Source organism: Oryzias latipes, chromosome 6 (assembly GCF_053564925.1).
Source record: "Oryzias latipes strain Hd-rR chromosome 6, Olatipes_Hd-rR_3.1".
Taxonomy (NCBI): domain Eukaryota; kingdom Metazoa; phylum Chordata; class Actinopteri; order Beloniformes; family Adrianichthyidae; genus Oryzias; species Oryzias latipes.
In genome coordinates, this window is record NC_136242.1 from 34295587 (window position 1) to 34312915 (window position 17329).

The window sequence follows — 17329 nt, forward strand, 5'->3', positions numbered from 1 at the left end:
CGTGACTGACTGAAAAATGCTATGTGGTTCCTCTAACTTCAGTTATTTCAGGTCTAAAGAGGCTTCAATCTGGAAGTCAAAGGTTGGCCTTTGGAAATCAATCGTTTTTTGTGCCACATTTTCCGGAATGAGAAAGGCATAAATTCTTTTTGTGACAAAGAAACTGAAAATATTAAAGGTTAGCATAAAGGCTGAAAAGATCTGAGCAGAACCTCTGGGGAGGGTTGGTTCTGGAGCGAACCAGCAGACATTTCCTTGATGGTTCAGCTGCTGAACCAGCAGCCGGAGCTGCAGCCGTGTCTTCTGCTAACTGCGTGTCTGCGTGTCTGCAGGACTGCAGCTTCAGCCACGCCTGGTACCTGTCCGTCTTCAGCGTGCTCTGCTGCCTCGGCATCGTCCTCTGCCTCGCCACCTCCGTGGCCGTGGAGTGGACGGGCCTCGCGGCGGCCAAGGAGCTCCACCACGGCCTGCTCAACAAGATCATCCTGGCCCCCATGAGGTGATGTGGGGGGTGGGGGGCGCCTCGTGACTCCTGCTGCTTGTTTGCTGCTTAAACACATCTGTCAAAAGCGGCGGCGGCGCTCCTCTTTTAGCCTCATTACTCGCAGCACCATCTGCTTCACCTTCCTGTGCTGAACACACACGAGCACATGACACGTTCACCTGTGCACCTGTGCGTGCACTCACATGCACAGGGGGGGCAGCTGCACTTTATGGTTTGGTTTTAGAGCATACATCTCCACTGAACATGTTTTTATCTGTTAGAGAAGCCGCAGCGTTTTACATCCTCCTCATCCGGATGATATGTAGTTAACAGACTCAGGGGTCGTGACCTTTCATGGAAACGCCGACTCTTACTCTTCGCTGCACCCGTCTCTCTGCTGCAGGCTCTTCGAGACGACGCCGCTCGGCAGCATCCTCAACCGCTTCTCCACGGACACCAACACCATCGACCAGCACATCCCCACCACGCTGGAGTGCCTCTCCCGCTCCACCCTGCTCTGCGTCTCCGCCATGGCCGTCATCTCCTACGTCACGCCCGTCTTCCTGATCGCCCTTCTACCGCTGGCTGTCACCTGCTACTTCATCCAGAAATACTTCCGCGTGGCGTCCAGGTGAGCCGGAAAGGGCGGCGCCGTGTCAGAGCGTCCCGTCTCTGTTTGCTGCTGGACTGAGGGTTTGAGGCCTTTGCTCTGTCTGCCGCTCAGGGACCTGCAGCAGCTGGAGGACAGCACCCAACTGCCCCTGCTGTCCCACTTCTCTGAGACGGTGGAAGGACTCCCCACCATAAGAGCCCTCAGGTGAGGACGTCCTGTAGAGATGGAGCTTTAGAAACTCAAATGATGAAGGTTTCAGTCTGAAAAATCTACATAAAATCCTGAACTGACTGAGTTATATATCAATTATTTAAACTAGTAATAATTAGGAATAAAGATCAATAAAATAAGTTCTAAAAAGTGACACATTTTAAACCAGTAGAAGTTCAACATTTTTAAGTCATAAAAGGAAGAATTTATGTCTGAATTGGGACAGAAATATATAAAAATACGACAGCAGTAACTTTCCAGGTTACGTCAATCATAATCAGGTATTTCTTCTCTTCAGATTTCTGTCAGGTGGGATTTAGTTTACAGTCAAATCCTCTGATTTCATTTCCTGTTGTAGTTCAGGAGCTTTTTCTACAGGTGATCACCTGTACAGGTGTGTCTCTACCTGCATCCTAACCGTCTGTCCATGTTGTTGGACTCCGGTCCGAACAAACCGGAGCGACCGACACCGGCATGATTTCTGTTGGCAGGTACGAACCGCGCTTCAGACACCGGCTGCTGCAGTTCACGGACGCCAACAACATCGCCTCGCTCTTCCTCACGGCGGCCAACCGGTGGCTGGAGGTCCGCATGGTAAGAACCTGCCTGCCGCTCTGATCCAGAACCCTGAGACCGGTTCTGGTCCAGAACACACAGAGCGGTTCTGGGCTGATGAGCAAAGATGACGTGACATCCTTGTCTTTTGGTTGGACTTTTGCAGAGGACGCCACCTAGACATGCTCCTTTTGTGTGTGTGTGCATGTGTGTGTGCAGGTGTGTGTGTGCATGTGTGTGGGTGTGTGTGCGTGCATGTGTGTGTGTGCATGTGTGTGCGTGTGCGTGCATGTGTGTGCGTGCATGTGTGTGCATGCATGTGTGTGTGTGCATGTGTGTGTGTGCATGTGTGTGTGCGTGTGTGTGCATGTGTGTGTGTGCATGTGTGTGTGTGCATGTGTGTTGCTGTAATAAACCACCCGTGTATTTTTGTGGCACAAACTGAGACCTCTTGCGTGTGTCCTGCCCCTCCCCTTGCCCCTCCCCTTGTGGCGTGTCTGCAGGAGTACATCGGGGCGTGCGTGGTGCTGGTGGCGGCCGTGGCGTCCATCAGCAGCTCTCTATACAACCAGCTGTCTCCCGGGCTGGTGGGGCTCGGCCTGACCTACGCCCTCATGGTGAGCGCGTGCGGCTCGTTTCCTTCGCGTCACGTGACGGTTTAACAAAATTAAACGTCGCTCCTCCCACATTTAGGTTAGGGCCCAGCCCACTGACAGAGGGTCTTACTCTGATTGGTCAGCCTCTTTTCAAACACGTCGGTGCTGAGAGGCGGAGTTTGACCGTCATCTCCTTTCTCAGACAGGCAGGTGGAGGTGAACCACAAACCAAAACTTCCCTCCTTCATTTCTGTCTGTGAACAATCAACTGCATCCACTGCTGCCATCCGCTGGTCCTCACCGACAGAAAGATCCGGATAAAACCAAGAAGTTTTGGTTTCAGGAACGTTTGGGTTCTAGTTTGGAAACCAGAAGTCACAAAAGCCAAAGAATCAAGCTGAGGGTCACCTGCCGATAGCCCCGCCCTCACAGGTGGAGCGTCCGAATGCTGATGATGCATAAATTTTAAATATTTACAAAAGTGAACATTGAGAAAAAGCAAAGAGGATTAAATCTTAATCTGCATAAAAACGTTAAACTTCTGAAGACGTTTATGTTGAAACTCATTGATCCTCTAAACCGGTTTGATTCTTTGGGTTTTGCTGGAACTGATTCTGTTTGTTGAACCGTTGCTGCTGAAATCATCCGCTGACGCTGAAATGCTGAAGACGTGAAAAACGGAAGCTGCAGGCGAATCCGTCCGTCTGCTGTTCTTCTGGAGTTTCAGCTCCACAGACGTGAAACTAACAGCTGAGGCTTCAGCGGCTGCAGCCTAACTCCTCCCCCTCCTCCTCCTCTCAGGTGTCCAACTACATGAACTGGATGGTGCGAAACTTGGCAGACATGGAGGTGCAGCTTGGCGCCGTCAAGAGGATTAACGGGCTCCTCAGAACTGAAGCTGAGAATTACGAGGGGCTCCTCAGTGAGTGCGCCGACGCCGACGCATGCAGTCCACTGATCTCCTCCTCCTTCATCTCTGCTCCTCCTCATCCCTGTGGGCTCCTGTTGGCTCACATGTTTATGTCCTTTAAACCCAAACTATTTCTGTCCCCTCCCTTTTATTTTCACTCTATAACTTATAATCCTGCAGTTCTGGGATGGAACCTGGAACGTATTTATGACCCGTCTGATTCTTGAGCCTCATAAACGGCGCTCCGTGTGTCTCAGCTGTGTCTCAGGTGCCGGACGGTTGGCCCCGCCACGGAGAGATCAAGATCCAGAACCTGAGCGTCCGCTACGACGCCTCGCTAAAGCCCGTGCTCAAAAACGTGAACGCGCACGTCAGCCCCGGGCAGAAGGTAAAGACGTGCACGAGGCCGGCGTGAGGCCGGCGTGAGGCTGACAGAGAAACCATCGGCTTCTCTCCACAGGTGGGGATCTGCGGCAGGACCGGGAGCGGCAAGTCCTCCTTCTCGCTGGCCTTCTTCCGCATGGTGGACATGTTTGAGGGTAAATGTTCCTGGTCACACGCAGACACTTCCACGCCCTTCCACGCCCTTCCTGCGTCTCACGCTGCCGGCTTTCTCCTTAGGCAGGATCGTGATCGACAACATCGACATCTCCAAGCTGCCTCTGCAGACCCTCAGGTCCCGGCTGTCCATCATCCTCCAAGACCCCATCCTGTTCAGCGGGACCATCCGGTAGGATGACCCCCTTCTTCTATGGGGGGGTGTTGGGGTCAGCAAAAGACTGTGTGGGGGGGGGGGACGGACAGATAGACTGAGTTCAACGAGACACATTGAGGAGAGATGCAGCCCAGATGTTTCCTCAGATATTTGAGGGATGAAGAAGAGATGCAAACATCTGTGATGACATCAGAGAAAAACTGTGTGCACGTGTGTGTGCACGTGTGTGTGCACGTGTGTGTGCACGTGTGTGTGCAGGTTCAACCTGGACCCGGAGATGAAGGCAACGGATGAGATGCTGTGGGAAGCTCTGGAGATCGCTCAGCTGAAGTCGGTGGTGAAAACGCTGCCAGGAGGTTTAGGTCAGCAGACGCTCCCTTTCCTCCTCTGCTCCTCCTCCTCCTTCCTCCTCTGCTCCTCCTCCTCCTTCCTCCTCTGCTCCTCCTTCCTCCTCCTTCCCTCATCGATACTCAGAAAGCATCAAACGAGCATCGTCTTTTTTCCCCCAGTCAGCCTCTTTCAGCAGACTGGCCCGGATCCGACTCCAGTCCGGATCCAAGAGTGTTTGCTGGTTGTAGCTTTAGCTCCTCCTCTTTGTCAGGAGAACCACAGGAGTCGTGGAGATTTCTGCTGATGCTGCAGAGAACCTCAAACTGAAGGAGATGTGACGTTTTGTAGCCGTGAGGAGGAGTTGAACAGAGCTGGTTTAACCCTTGTTCTATCCTAGGCACGTTAACGTTGGGAGTTGGGTCATCTAGACCCACTAGACAGTGCTCTGAACCTTTTTTCTTCAATGATTTGTGATCTTCACTGGTGTCCATGGATTACATGAAATCTTTCCACCTTTATCCACCTTTGTCATGGTAGGGAGAACACCTCAATGGAAAGGGGGGGGTCATCTAAGATAGCACAAGGGTTAAAACGATCCTCCTGAGATCCGATATCTGTGATGAGAAGTCTGAAGCTGAGTTTTACTACCTGTGAGTTTGACCTGAAGTAAACCTGACAACACAAACAAATCCAACGTGATCTTTACTCTGTTGAAGCTGATACTCAACATTTATGTTTTACTGTTACTTTACTCACTGTTTTGCAGAAGTGATTCATATCTGAGGGATTACAAACTCAGGATTTTATTTGCAGTAAATCTGTTTCGACCTGAAGAAAAATCTGTGTGGATGTAAACAACCAGAGAATGACGACTACCGATTGTCTGCAGACGCCATCGTGACGGAGGGCGGCGAGAACTTCAGCCAGGGCCAGCGGCAGCTCTTCTGTTTGGCCCGAGCCTTCGTGAGGAAGAGCAGCATCCTCATCATGGACGAGGCGACGGCCTCCATCGACATGGCTACGGTCAGTGCTCGAGAGAGGAGGAGAGGCGGGGAAAGAAGGAGGTGCGGAATGGAGATGCAGAAAGTTGTACCTGTTGCCTTGGCAACAGAGACCAGGAAGCACCTCTGATCCTCAACTGAAATTTAAGTTTGAATGGGAGGGGGGCAGAGAGGACATCACCTTTCATCACAAAGCCCTCCTCCTCAGAGGAGAAAGGAGGAGGGCAGAGGAGGAGCAGTGAAACGGAAGTGCAGTCGGAGCCTGAGGGGAGCAGCACCTCCCATTTCTGCACCTCCTCATGCTGCATCACAGCAGGAGCAGCAGAATCCGCTGCTTTCTTATGTAAATGGAGGTAAAGTTGAGGGAATTTAACCCCCCCATGTCTGCGTCCCACAGGAGAGCATCCTGCAGAAGGTGGTGATGACCGCTTTCGCTGACCGGACGGTGGTGACCATAGCAGTGAGTACCGGATCCATATGAACTCTGAGGGCTGCAGGAGCTGCTCCTCCTCTCAGTTCAGGAGGATCTCATGCTGGTTTGGGTCTGTGTGGTCTCTCCTCTTCTGAATGACCCCCCCTCTCCCCCCAGCATCGCGTCCACACCATCCTGAACGCCGACCTGGTGATTGTGATGAAGCGGGGGATCATCCTGGAGTACGACACGCCCCAGGCCCTGCTGGCCAGCGAGGACAGCGTCTTCGCCTCCTTCGTGCGTGCAGACAAGTAGCACCAGCAGAGGAGGAGGAGGAGGAGCACAGAGGAAGACATTCAAAGTGCAATTGCCGTGGAATCTATAGTCCCATTATTTTATACTCACGTGTATATTTGTACATAAAATTATTACTGGTTTGGTAATAAAAGACAAATAATCTCAGGTGTGTCGGCGTGTGATGGGCGGGGCTTCTCGTGGTGAGACTGGAGGGTTGGAGCTGAACTGACAGCAAAGATGCTGACATGAAAGGAAGCGCTGTGAGCGCGCTGCGCGCGCGCATGTGAGTTGGATGTTTGACAGTTCAGTGTTCTATATTTACTCCATGGATGCGCTGATGGGAGGTCTGTGGCTGCATAACTGAGCACTTCTTCTGCGCAGCTCGAGGGCTTCTTTTCCCATCATCAATCCCTTCATGCAGAAACGAGGCCGAATTCCCGCGTCTTTGTTGGAAAGACTCGTGCTCCGCAGCAGCCAGAGGGGTGGATAACGGGATAAATCGGTTAGGGGGCGGGGAGGCGTTGGCGGAAAAAACACGCGCTCAGGGAGAATCGGGTGGTGGGGGAGGGACTACCTCTCCAGCGTCTCCGTCTCACGTTACCGTGATGCAGTGAAGTCAGCAGAGTCCCGACTGCGCTGTGCGCGCGAGCCTCTTCATCCAAATGTGACCAAATCCCCCGCGTAAACGCTCCCGCTCTGACTCCCTTTGCGCAAAGGGCTGCAGGAAATGCGCGCCGACGCGCAACCGGAGCTTGGAGAGGCGGCGCAGCCACGCGCAGTCGGTCAGTGCCGTGAGTGACCACGGCAGCTGTGAGGCTGCAGGAAGATCGTCCCCGCGGGACCTCTCACTCGTGAAGCGCCTGTTCTGGAGGGGTCGCCAGGAGCGCGCGCACCTCCCTAAAAGGAGGAGTTCGGGCTCCCCGCTGCGCGTGGCGGCTGTCGAGGAGCCGGAGGACAGACTCCATCTGATCAGCCACCCGAAGGCGCGTGCGTGTCATGGGAGCGCAATGTTGTCCAGGAAAGGACTCATCCCGGATGACTACCTGCTGACGCGTTTGGCTGAGGATGTCCTGCAGCCAAAGTTTAGGGCTAAACAGGGAAAGGCGCGCTTCGTCGCCAAGAACGGAGCCTGCAACGTAGCGCACACCAACATCCGGGAACAGGGCCGGTTTCTGCAGGACGTCTTCACGACTCTGGTGGACCTGAAATGGCTCCACACGCTCGTCATCTTCACCATGTCCTTCCTGTGCAGCTGGCTCCTCTTCGGGATGATCTGGTGGCTCGTCGCTTTTGCGCACGGCGACCTGGACCGGAGAGGAGACGACTTCATCCCGTGCGTCACGGACATCCACTCCTTCTCCTCGGCTTTCCTCTTCTCCATAGAAGTCCAGGTGACCATCGGGTTCGGGGGTCGGATGATCACGGAGGAGTGCGTCTCCGCCATCATCATCCTCATCGTGCAGAACATCGTGGGTCTGGTCATCAACGCCATCATGCTGGGCTGCATCTTCATGAAAACCGCGCAGGCCAACCGGCGCGCGGAGACGCTGATCTTCAGCAAACACGCCGTCATCTCCCTCCGGAACAACAAGCTGTGCTTCATGATGCGCGTGGGAGACCTGCGCAAGAGCATGATCATCAGCGCCACCGTGCGGATGCAGGTGGTGCGGCGCAGCACCACCGACGAGGGCGAGGTGGTGCCGCTGGACCAGGTCGACATCCACCTGGATAACCCGGTGGGCACCAACGGGGTCTTCCTGGTGTCCCCCCTCATCATCTCCCACGTGATCGACAAGGACAGCCCCCTGTACGAGCTGTCCCCGTCAGACCTGCAGCACCAGCACGTGGAGGTGGTCGTGGTTCTGGAGGGGGTGGTGGAGACCACCGGCATCACCACGCAGGCGCGGACCTCCTACGTGTCGGAGGAGATCCTGTGGGGGCAGCGCTTCGTGCCCACCGTGTCGGAGGAGGACTGCCTGTACGCAGTGGACTACTCCAAGTTCGGGAACACCGTGAAGGTACCGACCCCGTGCTGCAGCGCCAAGCAGCTGGACGAGGCGGGGGGGCTGGCCCGGTTCAAGCTGAGCGAGGGCGCCGCCGCGCGGGCGTCGGTCAGAAGGCGGCGCGGCTCCGCGGGGGTCCGCAGGTCCCGGATGGAGAACCCGGCAGAAGCGTTGGTTCCGTCCCATCATGACTCAGCAAAGAAGTGAATGTAAACAAACACGAACTCAGGATGACGAAGCACAAACAGAGAGCTCTCAGGGTTCTTCCAGAACCATTTAACTAACCCTTATGCTCTCCTGGGCACTTTCCACCTTTATCCACCTTTGTCATGGTAGGAATAACACGTCAATGGAAGGGGGGGGGGGGGGGGGGGTCATCTGGACCCCATAGGATAGCACAAGGGTTAAAGTGGGTAAAACAGAAACGGAACTCAGTTCTGTTTCGTCTTGTGGTTTTAATTTAAGTTTCTTGTTTTGGTGCATTTTGTAGGTTTGATGATGTAGTGGAGAATACAGCCACATGGCGGCGCTAGTGCTTTAATTCTGGATGATTATCAGCGCGTGCAACTTTACGTCACTAATTTACTGAAAAATATGACAAACAAAAGAACAGCTTTTCAAATAAACTGTCAGATCCCTGAAACTTGATCAACTCTGAAGGCAGAGGTTTCTTTTTAAACCCAAAGTTTTAATTTTGTTCGTGTTTGCACATTTAGGGGCGTGTTTTTGTTTTGATTGACAGGTATTTGGCCCCAGCAGAACTTCAACCAACAACGACCTGTTGATGCAGTTTGCTACAAATAAAGTTTTCCAAACAAAATGATGCAAATAAAAGCATTTTTTCCTCGCTGAAACTCTTCATCCCATCAGTCATGGTGGCGTTTTGGGACCCCCGGTTGAACATGGGGTCCTCTGCAGCGGTTCTGTTATATCTTTACCTGGACGGGTAAAACATTCGGCAAATAACTTTTTCACTGGTCGTGAAGAAGAAGAAACCAAATGTTTTGATAGAAAGCAGAAAAAAACTAGAAATTCCATTTGAATGTTAAACATATTTGTAGACTACTTTGAATGGAAAAAACGTGAATTTATTAAATGTTAAACACTTTGACAGTTTTCTGCCTTTTCTTGAAGATAAAAGAACCAAAAACGTCTCAATGATGGAACATTATGGTGTTAACATAAAGATTCTCATGTTTGTCTGTCTTCTTCACAATCATTGTGTCGTTTAAGGTTTGAATTTTGTGTTTAATGATCATTTTCTTCACTTTTATCAGAAGAGTCTCTGCTCAGAGGTTGATGGAATGTTCCATTGCTGCACAGAAATGGGGGAGGACACAAAAAGACCGAACGCACACACAGACACACACTGGATGGCATTTGTCTTTTATTAGATTATAATTCGCAGAGCTTAAAATATTAGATTTTAACTTAGTTAATAATTAAAATACATAAAAATGAGCCAGAACCGAGGAACCCTGCAAGAACAAAAACGGAAAATAAATAAAAAGGAGAATTTTAAATGCAACCCCCCCCCCCCCACACACAGAGGCTTTGACAGAACCGTGGGATCGGGTCTGGGCGGACCGGACCACCTGTAACAGCGTCGCCCCCCCACAAACCCGCCCTGCTCCAAACATCCGGTCTAAAAAATTAAAGGGACTCGTAGAAATAAAACCACCTTCCTCACTTCCGGGGGCGACCCCCCCCCCCTGCAGACACAGCGTTGTGTCTTTGTCCTGAAGGATCTGATGCCCCCCCTGTCGGGAGTTCATGTGAGTTCATTGATCATCCATGGGGGGGGCTTTTTCCTGTCTGCTTCAATCCTCAAAGCAAACGATCTGAACAGTGATTGGCTGGTGTGCCCCCCTCCCTCAGGGAGCCTCCTCTATACATTAGCAAGTCGAAGCAAAGCTGAGCCCCCCCCATTGCTGGATGAAACACAGAGGATGGGGGAGGGGCGGACAGACATGCTGCCCCCCACCCTAAAAAAAATAAAGTATGAAAATAAAAATATAGAGGCGAAACATTTTCCTACTTTAGACTGATGATGGGGGGGGGGGCTGTCTCTAAAAGGGACACTCACGCCAATTCCTGCTGGCGGGGCAAACCCCCTCCCTGCTACCCCACCCCCCCAAAAACCCTCCCCCCCTCTGCTTCCGGCTGGTTGGTTGGGGGGGTCCCTGCTTTAGGGAGGGAGGGGGGCAGGCTGCTCTCCTCCTATGGCGTCGTCCGTCGCCCCAGAGGCCTCCGCGGCGCCCCCGCTCATCTCTCCGTGACATGGTTTTGTGAGGAAGGAGAGGGGGCGGAGCTGGGGGCGGGGAGGGGGGCGGGGTTGCAGAGTACTTCGGACAGGTCGTCCATGATGCAGGTCTCCTTGGGGTCCACCAGGTTGAACTCCCGCACGAAAACCACGAAATGTGCAAACAGAGTGTTCAGGTGGCCCTGCAGGTCCAGCGCCACCGTCTCCTTAAAGTGCGCCCAGTACAGGTGCGCCAGCACGTGGAACAGGTACCGGCAGATCTTCTTCACCAGCGACTCAAACGAGTTGGGGAACTCTTTCCCTGGAAGGAGGAAGAGGAGAAACCGGTTTGAGGGCGGGAGGAGCAACCGGGACGGCGCTCCGAAGATCAAAGGGAAGCGGAAACGTCGCCGTTTCAGAAAAACGGGGAAATCTTTTGGATTTGACGGGAAAAAAACGCATTTGTGTAACGGTGTCTTCATTGGGGGCGTGACTTCATCGCATCATCACAGATATTTACAGACAGATTAACACTTATGGCAAAAACAATCACGTCTGACGTCACTGTCGGCGCCCGTCTTTGGTTGTGTCCGAATTCCCGCCTTACTCGCTCTCTGGCGTTCGCCCTTCCGTAGTGCTGTCAGAATCTACAACTCCAGAACGCAGCGCCCAGGAAATTTCCCAGAATTCTCTGAAAAACCAGTCTGAACCTATGCTCACTAGATCGGCGTGTATGGACCACAATGCATTGCGTCGTTTAAATGTTTTTTTTTAATAAACGTTGTAATCTTCAGAAGACACTGGACTCATAAATAATCATCTCAAAACGCTCAAGTTCATTAGATTTTCACTCTGAAATGCATCAGAATGGCTTCTATAATCCAGGGCACTGCATGGTCCCACTATAGACTGTTTTAGTAGTTAGGGCGGGGGTTCGGACCCCCCACCAGTCCATGAACTCCATCAATGTGCCACCAAAAACCAGCCACAGCTTTGATCCATCGTGATGACCAGGCGTTCGTTAGCATCGATAAAGCAGACGTGGAGGACGGTAAACTGTGTTTCTCTGTGGAGAATATGTTTTATGCGTTAAGTCAGAGACTCTGGACTGGATGATTGGTTCTCATTTTTGTTGGAGATTAAAAAAATTCCCTTGTTGGTGACAAAGTAAAGGTTGTTTTAGGAAAACTTCATAAGTTATATTTTGATGTCATGAATTCAGATTAAAAAACCCTCAAAATGAGGCTTTTGGCAGAAATTCTTAGGTTAGATTGTAAATCTGGCATGACAGCTCTACGTTTACTCTTCCTGTCGGACTCTGCAGCATCACTGAAGCTCCGCCTCTGCACCAGCAGGGGGCGCTGATCTCACCGTATTTAGTGGGGAAGATCTCCTCGTCCGTCACCAGCTTCTGACAGAGACTCATGACGAAGTCGACGTACTGCGGCGCCGTGCACTTCGTCTTCCTCCCCTTCTCGTCATACCAGTAGTAGGTTCTGGAAGAGAAAGATGGCGTCAATGCCGCCGCCGCAGCGTTTCACAACAGCATGGGGAAAGGGGGCGGGGCTACTCCAGGGTACAGTCTGGAATGGAGGATCGGCTGTGGGGGCCACGTTTCCTGGAGCGTGCGTCAGATGAGCAGGTCACATGACCTCCTCTCTGTCAAACGTCACCTGCTGCTTCAGAGGCGACATCAGAACCAGAACCTTCCTGGTTCAGAGATCATGAGATACCCCCCCCCCCCCCCCCCCCCCCCCAATCCAGAAACCTGCTGCACTGTGGGTTTAAAACCAGAACCTTCCAGAAGTTCTGAGCTCCTCATGAAAGAGCCGTTCGGTTTTGGCTGTGAACGCCACAAAGGGGGGGATAAGCCGGGATGGATCCAGCCCCCCCCCCAACCATAGACCGCTTTAAGTGCGGGTTAAGAGCCCCCCCCCCCCCCCCGGAGCTCATGGAAACATTTGCTCTATTTTTAGAAGCTGGCGGCGCCTGCAGGCCCAGAATGACGCTGCTGCAACCGTGGCTCTGCCAGAGTTCACCACAGAGGGGGGGGCACCCACAGGGAAGGGTGGGGGACCCACAGGAAAGGGGGGGGGGGGACTGGAGCCCAACAGTCAGAATTACAGACACTGAAGTCCAGAGAGGAGGAACCGTTTCTCCTCTGGATCCAATCTCTGGCTCCGCCTACGACCGAACCGGCTGCTGCCCCTCCCGCCGGCGCCAAGCCTGCTTCTGGGTGGAGTGGAAACCCCCCCCGGGCCGACCTCCTGGCCGGCTGGGTCAGAGCGGCTCTTCCAGTGGAACCGGCTTCCCCAGCGGGAAGGATGAAAGGCATCCCGCCAAAAAACAACACAGGCGGAACCACACCCCCCCACACAACAGCAGGTAGATCAACCGCCTCCCTGGGAAAACTGCAAAGGGGCGGGGCTTCAAACAGCAGCAATAGTGCAAGGTTTGATTGATGAAAACGATCAAAGCACAGCAGGAATCACACACAGTCTGGGACGCTGCACCACAGCCACAGCATAGCTGCTGTTTTCATTTAGCAGCAGTGGGTCTAACCCTTCGGCCCGTTCCCAGACGGACCAGAACTAGCCGACCTCACGTGACCCTTCGGGAGGATCCGGGGGTTAAAGGACAGGAAGGGGGGCTTACGTGCTGCAGGCGGCGCTCATGGCCTGGCAGGTGTCCCCGGTGCAGAACTCGGATATGGTGCTGTACTGCAGGTTGATGAGGTTGAAGAAGGTGGTCGCTGTGGAGGAGAGGGCAGCACGTTAGGAGGAATCGGATCAGAACCGAACATTCTGGTCTACAGACCGAATCTGGAAGGGTTCCCACCTTCCAGAACCTTGCTGGAATTTGTTATTGCGGAACCTGACTTCAGACACGTCCAGAACGTTTGTGACACATCAGCCCCCAAACACATGACAGAAGAGAGGAGCTGAACCCAGAGGGGCTCAGAGGAGGCATGTGAGTCGGGGTGGGGGGGGGGGGGGGGGGTGTATCGGACTATTTTATTTGTCAACACTAGAAAGCCCAAACAACCCTGAGTGAATTTAGAAGCAGACGTGTAGTTCAACCTCCGACCACTAGTGGGCAGCGCAGAACGCCTTCCTGTTTCAGCCGCTCGGCGCCAAAACATCACCGCCTGAACCGCCTCGTGGCAGAGCTGACTCAATTGCTGTGTTTTTAGTTTAGTTTGTTTTAAAGCTCCGGTTTGAGCTCCGTTAGAACCGTTTCAGAACCGGTAAGAATCCAAACTACCCATCCTGGTTGGTGTCTTTGGTGGTTTAATGCTAAACTCATAAATAAACAGAACTTCCTTTTCTTATAGAACCTTATTGGTTAAAGCTCGTCTGAGCTTCGGTTCTTCATACTGAAAGTTCTGTTGTCGTGGAAACCAAACGGTGCTGAAAACCTTTTTCCTTAATGAACCAACCAGAAGAACCAGGAAGTTGCTGTTCTCAAAGCTTCTGCCATGTTGGATAGCGCCTCAAAGGGATTTTATGGTTGAATGCACGTGAAAGGTGCTTTATAACTTTTCCCGCCCAGAACCGGCCCACCTGAGAGAGCCGGATCTGGGCGGGACAATCTTGTTCAGACGCTTGTCACTCACTGTTGCTGGCCAGCCATTCGTTCAGGTCTATCTCCCGGGGCAGCACCACCAGCTCCTTCAGGTCAAAGTCCACCACCCGGGTTTTGGTGAACTCCGGCTCCAGGTACTGCTTCTTCTCCTCCACCGGCGCCTTCTTTCCGTTGGGCTTCGGCTTGGACTTCCTGCGACACAGAGAGGAGGAGGAGGGGGGTTAAAGTGGAGAAGAGGAAACAGAAGCTGTAGTATGTCGGGGGAGGACGGCGTGAAAGGAGGGGGGAGGAATCTCCCTCGCAGCTCCACGTCATGCGGCTGTGAAACAAAACCAACCGGATTTTCAAGAAGCGCCAACAGGAAGTCACCTGTCAGTCTGATGACCCCAATAATGTTTCTGGGAAAACAGAAACTTTCACAGGACCCCACCCCCAACAGAAAACAGCACGGGGTGGGGGGGGGGCATCACGCCAGCTTTCCAACTTCTAGCAGACGCTCGGCCGTCCACGGACGCCTTTGACACCTGGACGCCACATCACACCCCGCCTTCACGTCCAGAGCTCCCCCTCCTCCTTCCCCCACTGACCCAGGCGCTGATTCTGAGGAACAGAAGAGGGGCCAGAACACTGTCCCACCTTCAACTCGCGGGTTCGATTTCTACAAAACTGTTTTTAGTCCCTGAGCAGCTTGTATCACAAATGGAGAAGAAAGACGAAGATCAGCGACCCGCTCCAGGCAGAGACTCCCTGCCCTGACCCCCCCGATGTATTTCTGCAGGAAGAGCTTTTAGCCTCTGCAAACAAGCAGGCATGTCCACACGGGGGTGGGGTGGGGGGTCAGTAAACATACAGAGATCTCCATCAGCGTTTGAACTTCCCAAGTCATTAAACCGGGTCAGAACCACTTCATGATGAATGTCAGGACTGTTCTCTGATCAGATCTCCAGCTGCTCCTCATCGTCATCTTCCTCCTTCAGGCTCATCAGGTCAGAGTTAGATGTCTGGACGTTTGTCCAAAGCCCCCCACCACCTCAAATGAAGTCCTTTTACAGAAGTTCTTGCGGGACCCCCTCCCCCAGGTTAGGGGTTCATCCCAAGAACCTGCCGCTGCCAGGTTAGGCTGCATTAGAACATCTACCTGACGCTCTACGACAACGGGACGTCCACAAAGACGCAGCAGACATGCAGCTCAGTTAGGGGCGGAGCTAGCAGCCCGCCGTCAAGAGTTCTGACACCTCAGGAGAAGCTTCTCCAGAAGCAGGAGAACCTCAGGGTTCTGTCTGGAGAAGGAGGAGGTTCTCAAACATCTGCTGAAGCTCCTTGTTTGCTCCTGCGGTCCTCAGAGGAGGAGGTGCAGCGTGACCGTCTCTACCTGTTCCAGGTGTTCCAGGAGAGGGGGCAGCGCTCAGCCGCTCGTTAGTCTCCACAGCAGTTTCTGTCTGGAAACAGGTGAAGCCCGGCTCGCCACGCCCATATTTAAGGACACGCCCACCTGTTTAGTCATATGATCACTGTCAAATTCCACTGAGAAATTCCAAGTGTGAGGAAGAACCCACGAAAGAAGATCTAAAGAGGATCTAAAGAAGATCTAAAGAGGATCTAAAGAGGATCTAAAGAAGATCTGAAGAAGATCTGACGACTATAGTTTTAGATCAGAGAAGATTAAAAAAATAACTTTCAGGGCTGAAGTGTGAATTCTAATCAGATCAGAAACATGACATAAAGGTGGAGATTTCTGTCTGCACTGATCAGGAAATGTTCAGCTTCACATCTCCCACAGTCACCTGGACCCGCGGGACAGAAACGGCACGTGGGGGCGCCCTCCCCCCGCCCTCGCAGCACAGACCGAGAGCGGCGTCCGAGCCACCCGCGCGCGCCTCCTGACGGCCCGGTTGAAAGCAAAGTGTCGGAAGATCAAAGGCGAGTACCTGAGGACTTTCCCGACCGCCTGCAGAACCATTTTAATCCCGTTCTTAGAGTTCTTCTGCGGGTGCATGACCGCCTGGTCTCCGGGACAGGAGCCGGAAATCTCCGCTCACAACACGGAGAAACGCGGCTCCGCTCCGACGCGCCCGTCTGGACTCCTCACAGACTCGGGAGCTGCGCGGAAGACTCTGCTCCCTCCGCCGCTCTCAGCCAATCAGAGCGCGCGGGGGGCGGGCAGAGGTGACGTCAAACATCCGCCCATGTGGCCGTGGTTTGTCCTCTGTGTGTAATTACACCGTCAGGGATCAGCTTTTTCTGTCCTTCTCCAGACAGATTATGTCCACTCATTTCTAAAGTTGGTTCCTCAGAACCGGGACAGGTTCTGTCTGGGTTCTGCTCATCCACAGAGACAGAGGTGGAAGAAAAAGAGACAAGATGCTCCATTCAGCAGAACTTGACATCAGCAGCAAGATACTTTCTGATGCCTGAACCAGAACCAGAACCCAAGTCTGGCAGAGATCAAGAGAAGATGTGCTGATATCCTCCTGGCTTCTATCAGAGTCCCTGATGAAGAAGAAGACGACGCCATGGGATGAAGGTTCTGGGAATCTCAACAGGAAATGAGCTTCAGTCCCGAAAACCGAAGCCGCTCAAAGGAGAGAAAGCAGACGCATCAATAAAAACCTCAACTTCTACTTTTACGATTCCTTCAGAGTAAAACTAACAGATTTGTATGAGAACTGATCAAGTTTTTAGGAGGAAACCATTTGACAGAAACCCCTGAAGCTCCTGAAAATGAAAGCAGCCGGTTCACTTTCACTATTTCTGACAACAGCCGGCAGGTAAAATGTGAAGTTCTGTTTTTATCCATGGGGAGGACGAGTGCCAACGCGGCGGCGTGCACATTCCTCCTTTGATGAACTTCACCTGGAGTCCAGACCTGAAGGCCTCTGGACGAGTTCTGACACGACTGCTGGAGCAGCAGAACCAGTGGAGGAGTCGGACCTCCTCCTTCAGCTGGTTCTGCTGTGATGGACGGAGAGAAATGTCTCTGTTTGCGTTTACACCGCAAAGATGGATTCTTCACAAAGTTCAAGAAAAAAAAAGTCAAAATTCTGTCTTGGAAAAAAATAATTTTATCAAGAAAGTTCCAAAAAAGCAAAATAACCTTAGTTTAGGAAAAAAAACCTTCAATTTTTTGACCCCAATGGCCCATATTTCTGTTTTTGTGCTTATTTTAGGAAAATCTGCGGAAGCCATAAGAAGTTTGACCCGTTTTGCTGGAAGTGAACCGGGCCCGAGTCCACCTGCGTTGGGAATGCAGACGGCGGCTTTCAGCCCGTCCAGGAGAGCTCTCACACCAGCAGACTATCCGGGGATGCAAAGTGGCGTGGACCTAACGGCCCGGCGTGAAGATGACCTTAACGGGGGGGGGCGGGGCCTAAGAGCT

General features: G+C 52.7%; 3 protein-coding genes across 12 annotated transcripts in view; 2 read left to right on the forward strand and 1 right to left on the reverse strand.

Moving 5' to 3' along the window:
- The window catches only part of abcc8 (ATP-binding cassette, sub-family C (CFTR/MRP), member 8), a 52214-nt gene extending 45926 nt beyond the window's left edge, over nt 1-6288 (forward strand). For all 6 annotated transcript variants that reach the window (XM_023956135.2, XM_023956138.2, XM_023956136.2 and 3 more), the window contains 13 exons: nt 333-499; nt 888-1115; nt 1209-1301; nt 1799-1901; nt 2366-2479; nt 3260-3380; nt 3626-3756; nt 3829-3907; nt 3990-4098; nt 4342-4445; nt 5303-5436; nt 5812-5874; nt 6004-6288. In XM_023956135.2, the coding sequence (XP_023811903.1) occupies nt 333-499; nt 888-1115; nt 1209-1301; nt 1799-1901; nt 2366-2479; nt 3260-3380; nt 3626-3756; nt 3829-3907; nt 3990-4098; nt 4342-4445; nt 5303-5436; nt 5812-5874; nt 6004-6141 (1584 nt within the window). In that variant the 3' untranslated portion in view covers nt 6142-6288. The remainder of the gene's footprint in view (nt 1-332; nt 500-887; nt 1116-1208; nt 1302-1798; nt 1902-2365; nt 2480-3259; nt 3381-3625; nt 3757-3828; nt 3908-3989; nt 4099-4341; nt 4446-5302; nt 5437-5811; nt 5875-6003) is intronic.
- A 435-nt stretch (nt 6289-6723) lies between these two features.
- Nucleotides 6724-9234, forward strand: kcnj11 (potassium inwardly rectifying channel subfamily J member 11). Its single transcript, XM_004085638.5, has one exon. The coding sequence runs from the start codon at nt 7131-7133 to the stop codon at nt 8331-8333; it is 1203 nt and encodes a 400-aa protein (XP_004085686.2). The 5' UTR covers nt 6724-7130; the 3' UTR covers nt 8334-9234.
- A 262-nt stretch (nt 9235-9496) lies between these two features.
- Nucleotides 9497-17329, reverse strand: part of mob2a (MOB kinase activator 2a) — a 33862-nt gene continuing 26029 nt past the window's right edge. For 4 of the 5 annotated variants that reach the window (XM_023956154.2, XM_078949129.1, XM_023956156.2 and 1 more), the window contains exons 2-5: nt 13985-14145; nt 13024-13120; nt 11740-11864; nt 9497-10690 (exon numbers count right to left, since the gene is read on the reverse strand). In XM_023956154.2, coding sequence (XP_023811922.1) covers nt 10392-10690; nt 11740-11864; nt 13024-13120; nt 13985-14145 — 682 coding nt within the window. In that variant the 3' untranslated portion in view covers nt 9497-10391. Of the gene's footprint in view, nt 10691-11739; nt 11865-13023; nt 13121-13984; nt 14146-15881; nt 16074-17329 lie in introns of those variants that run through there. The other variant, XM_023956151.2, reaches the window with a different exon arrangement.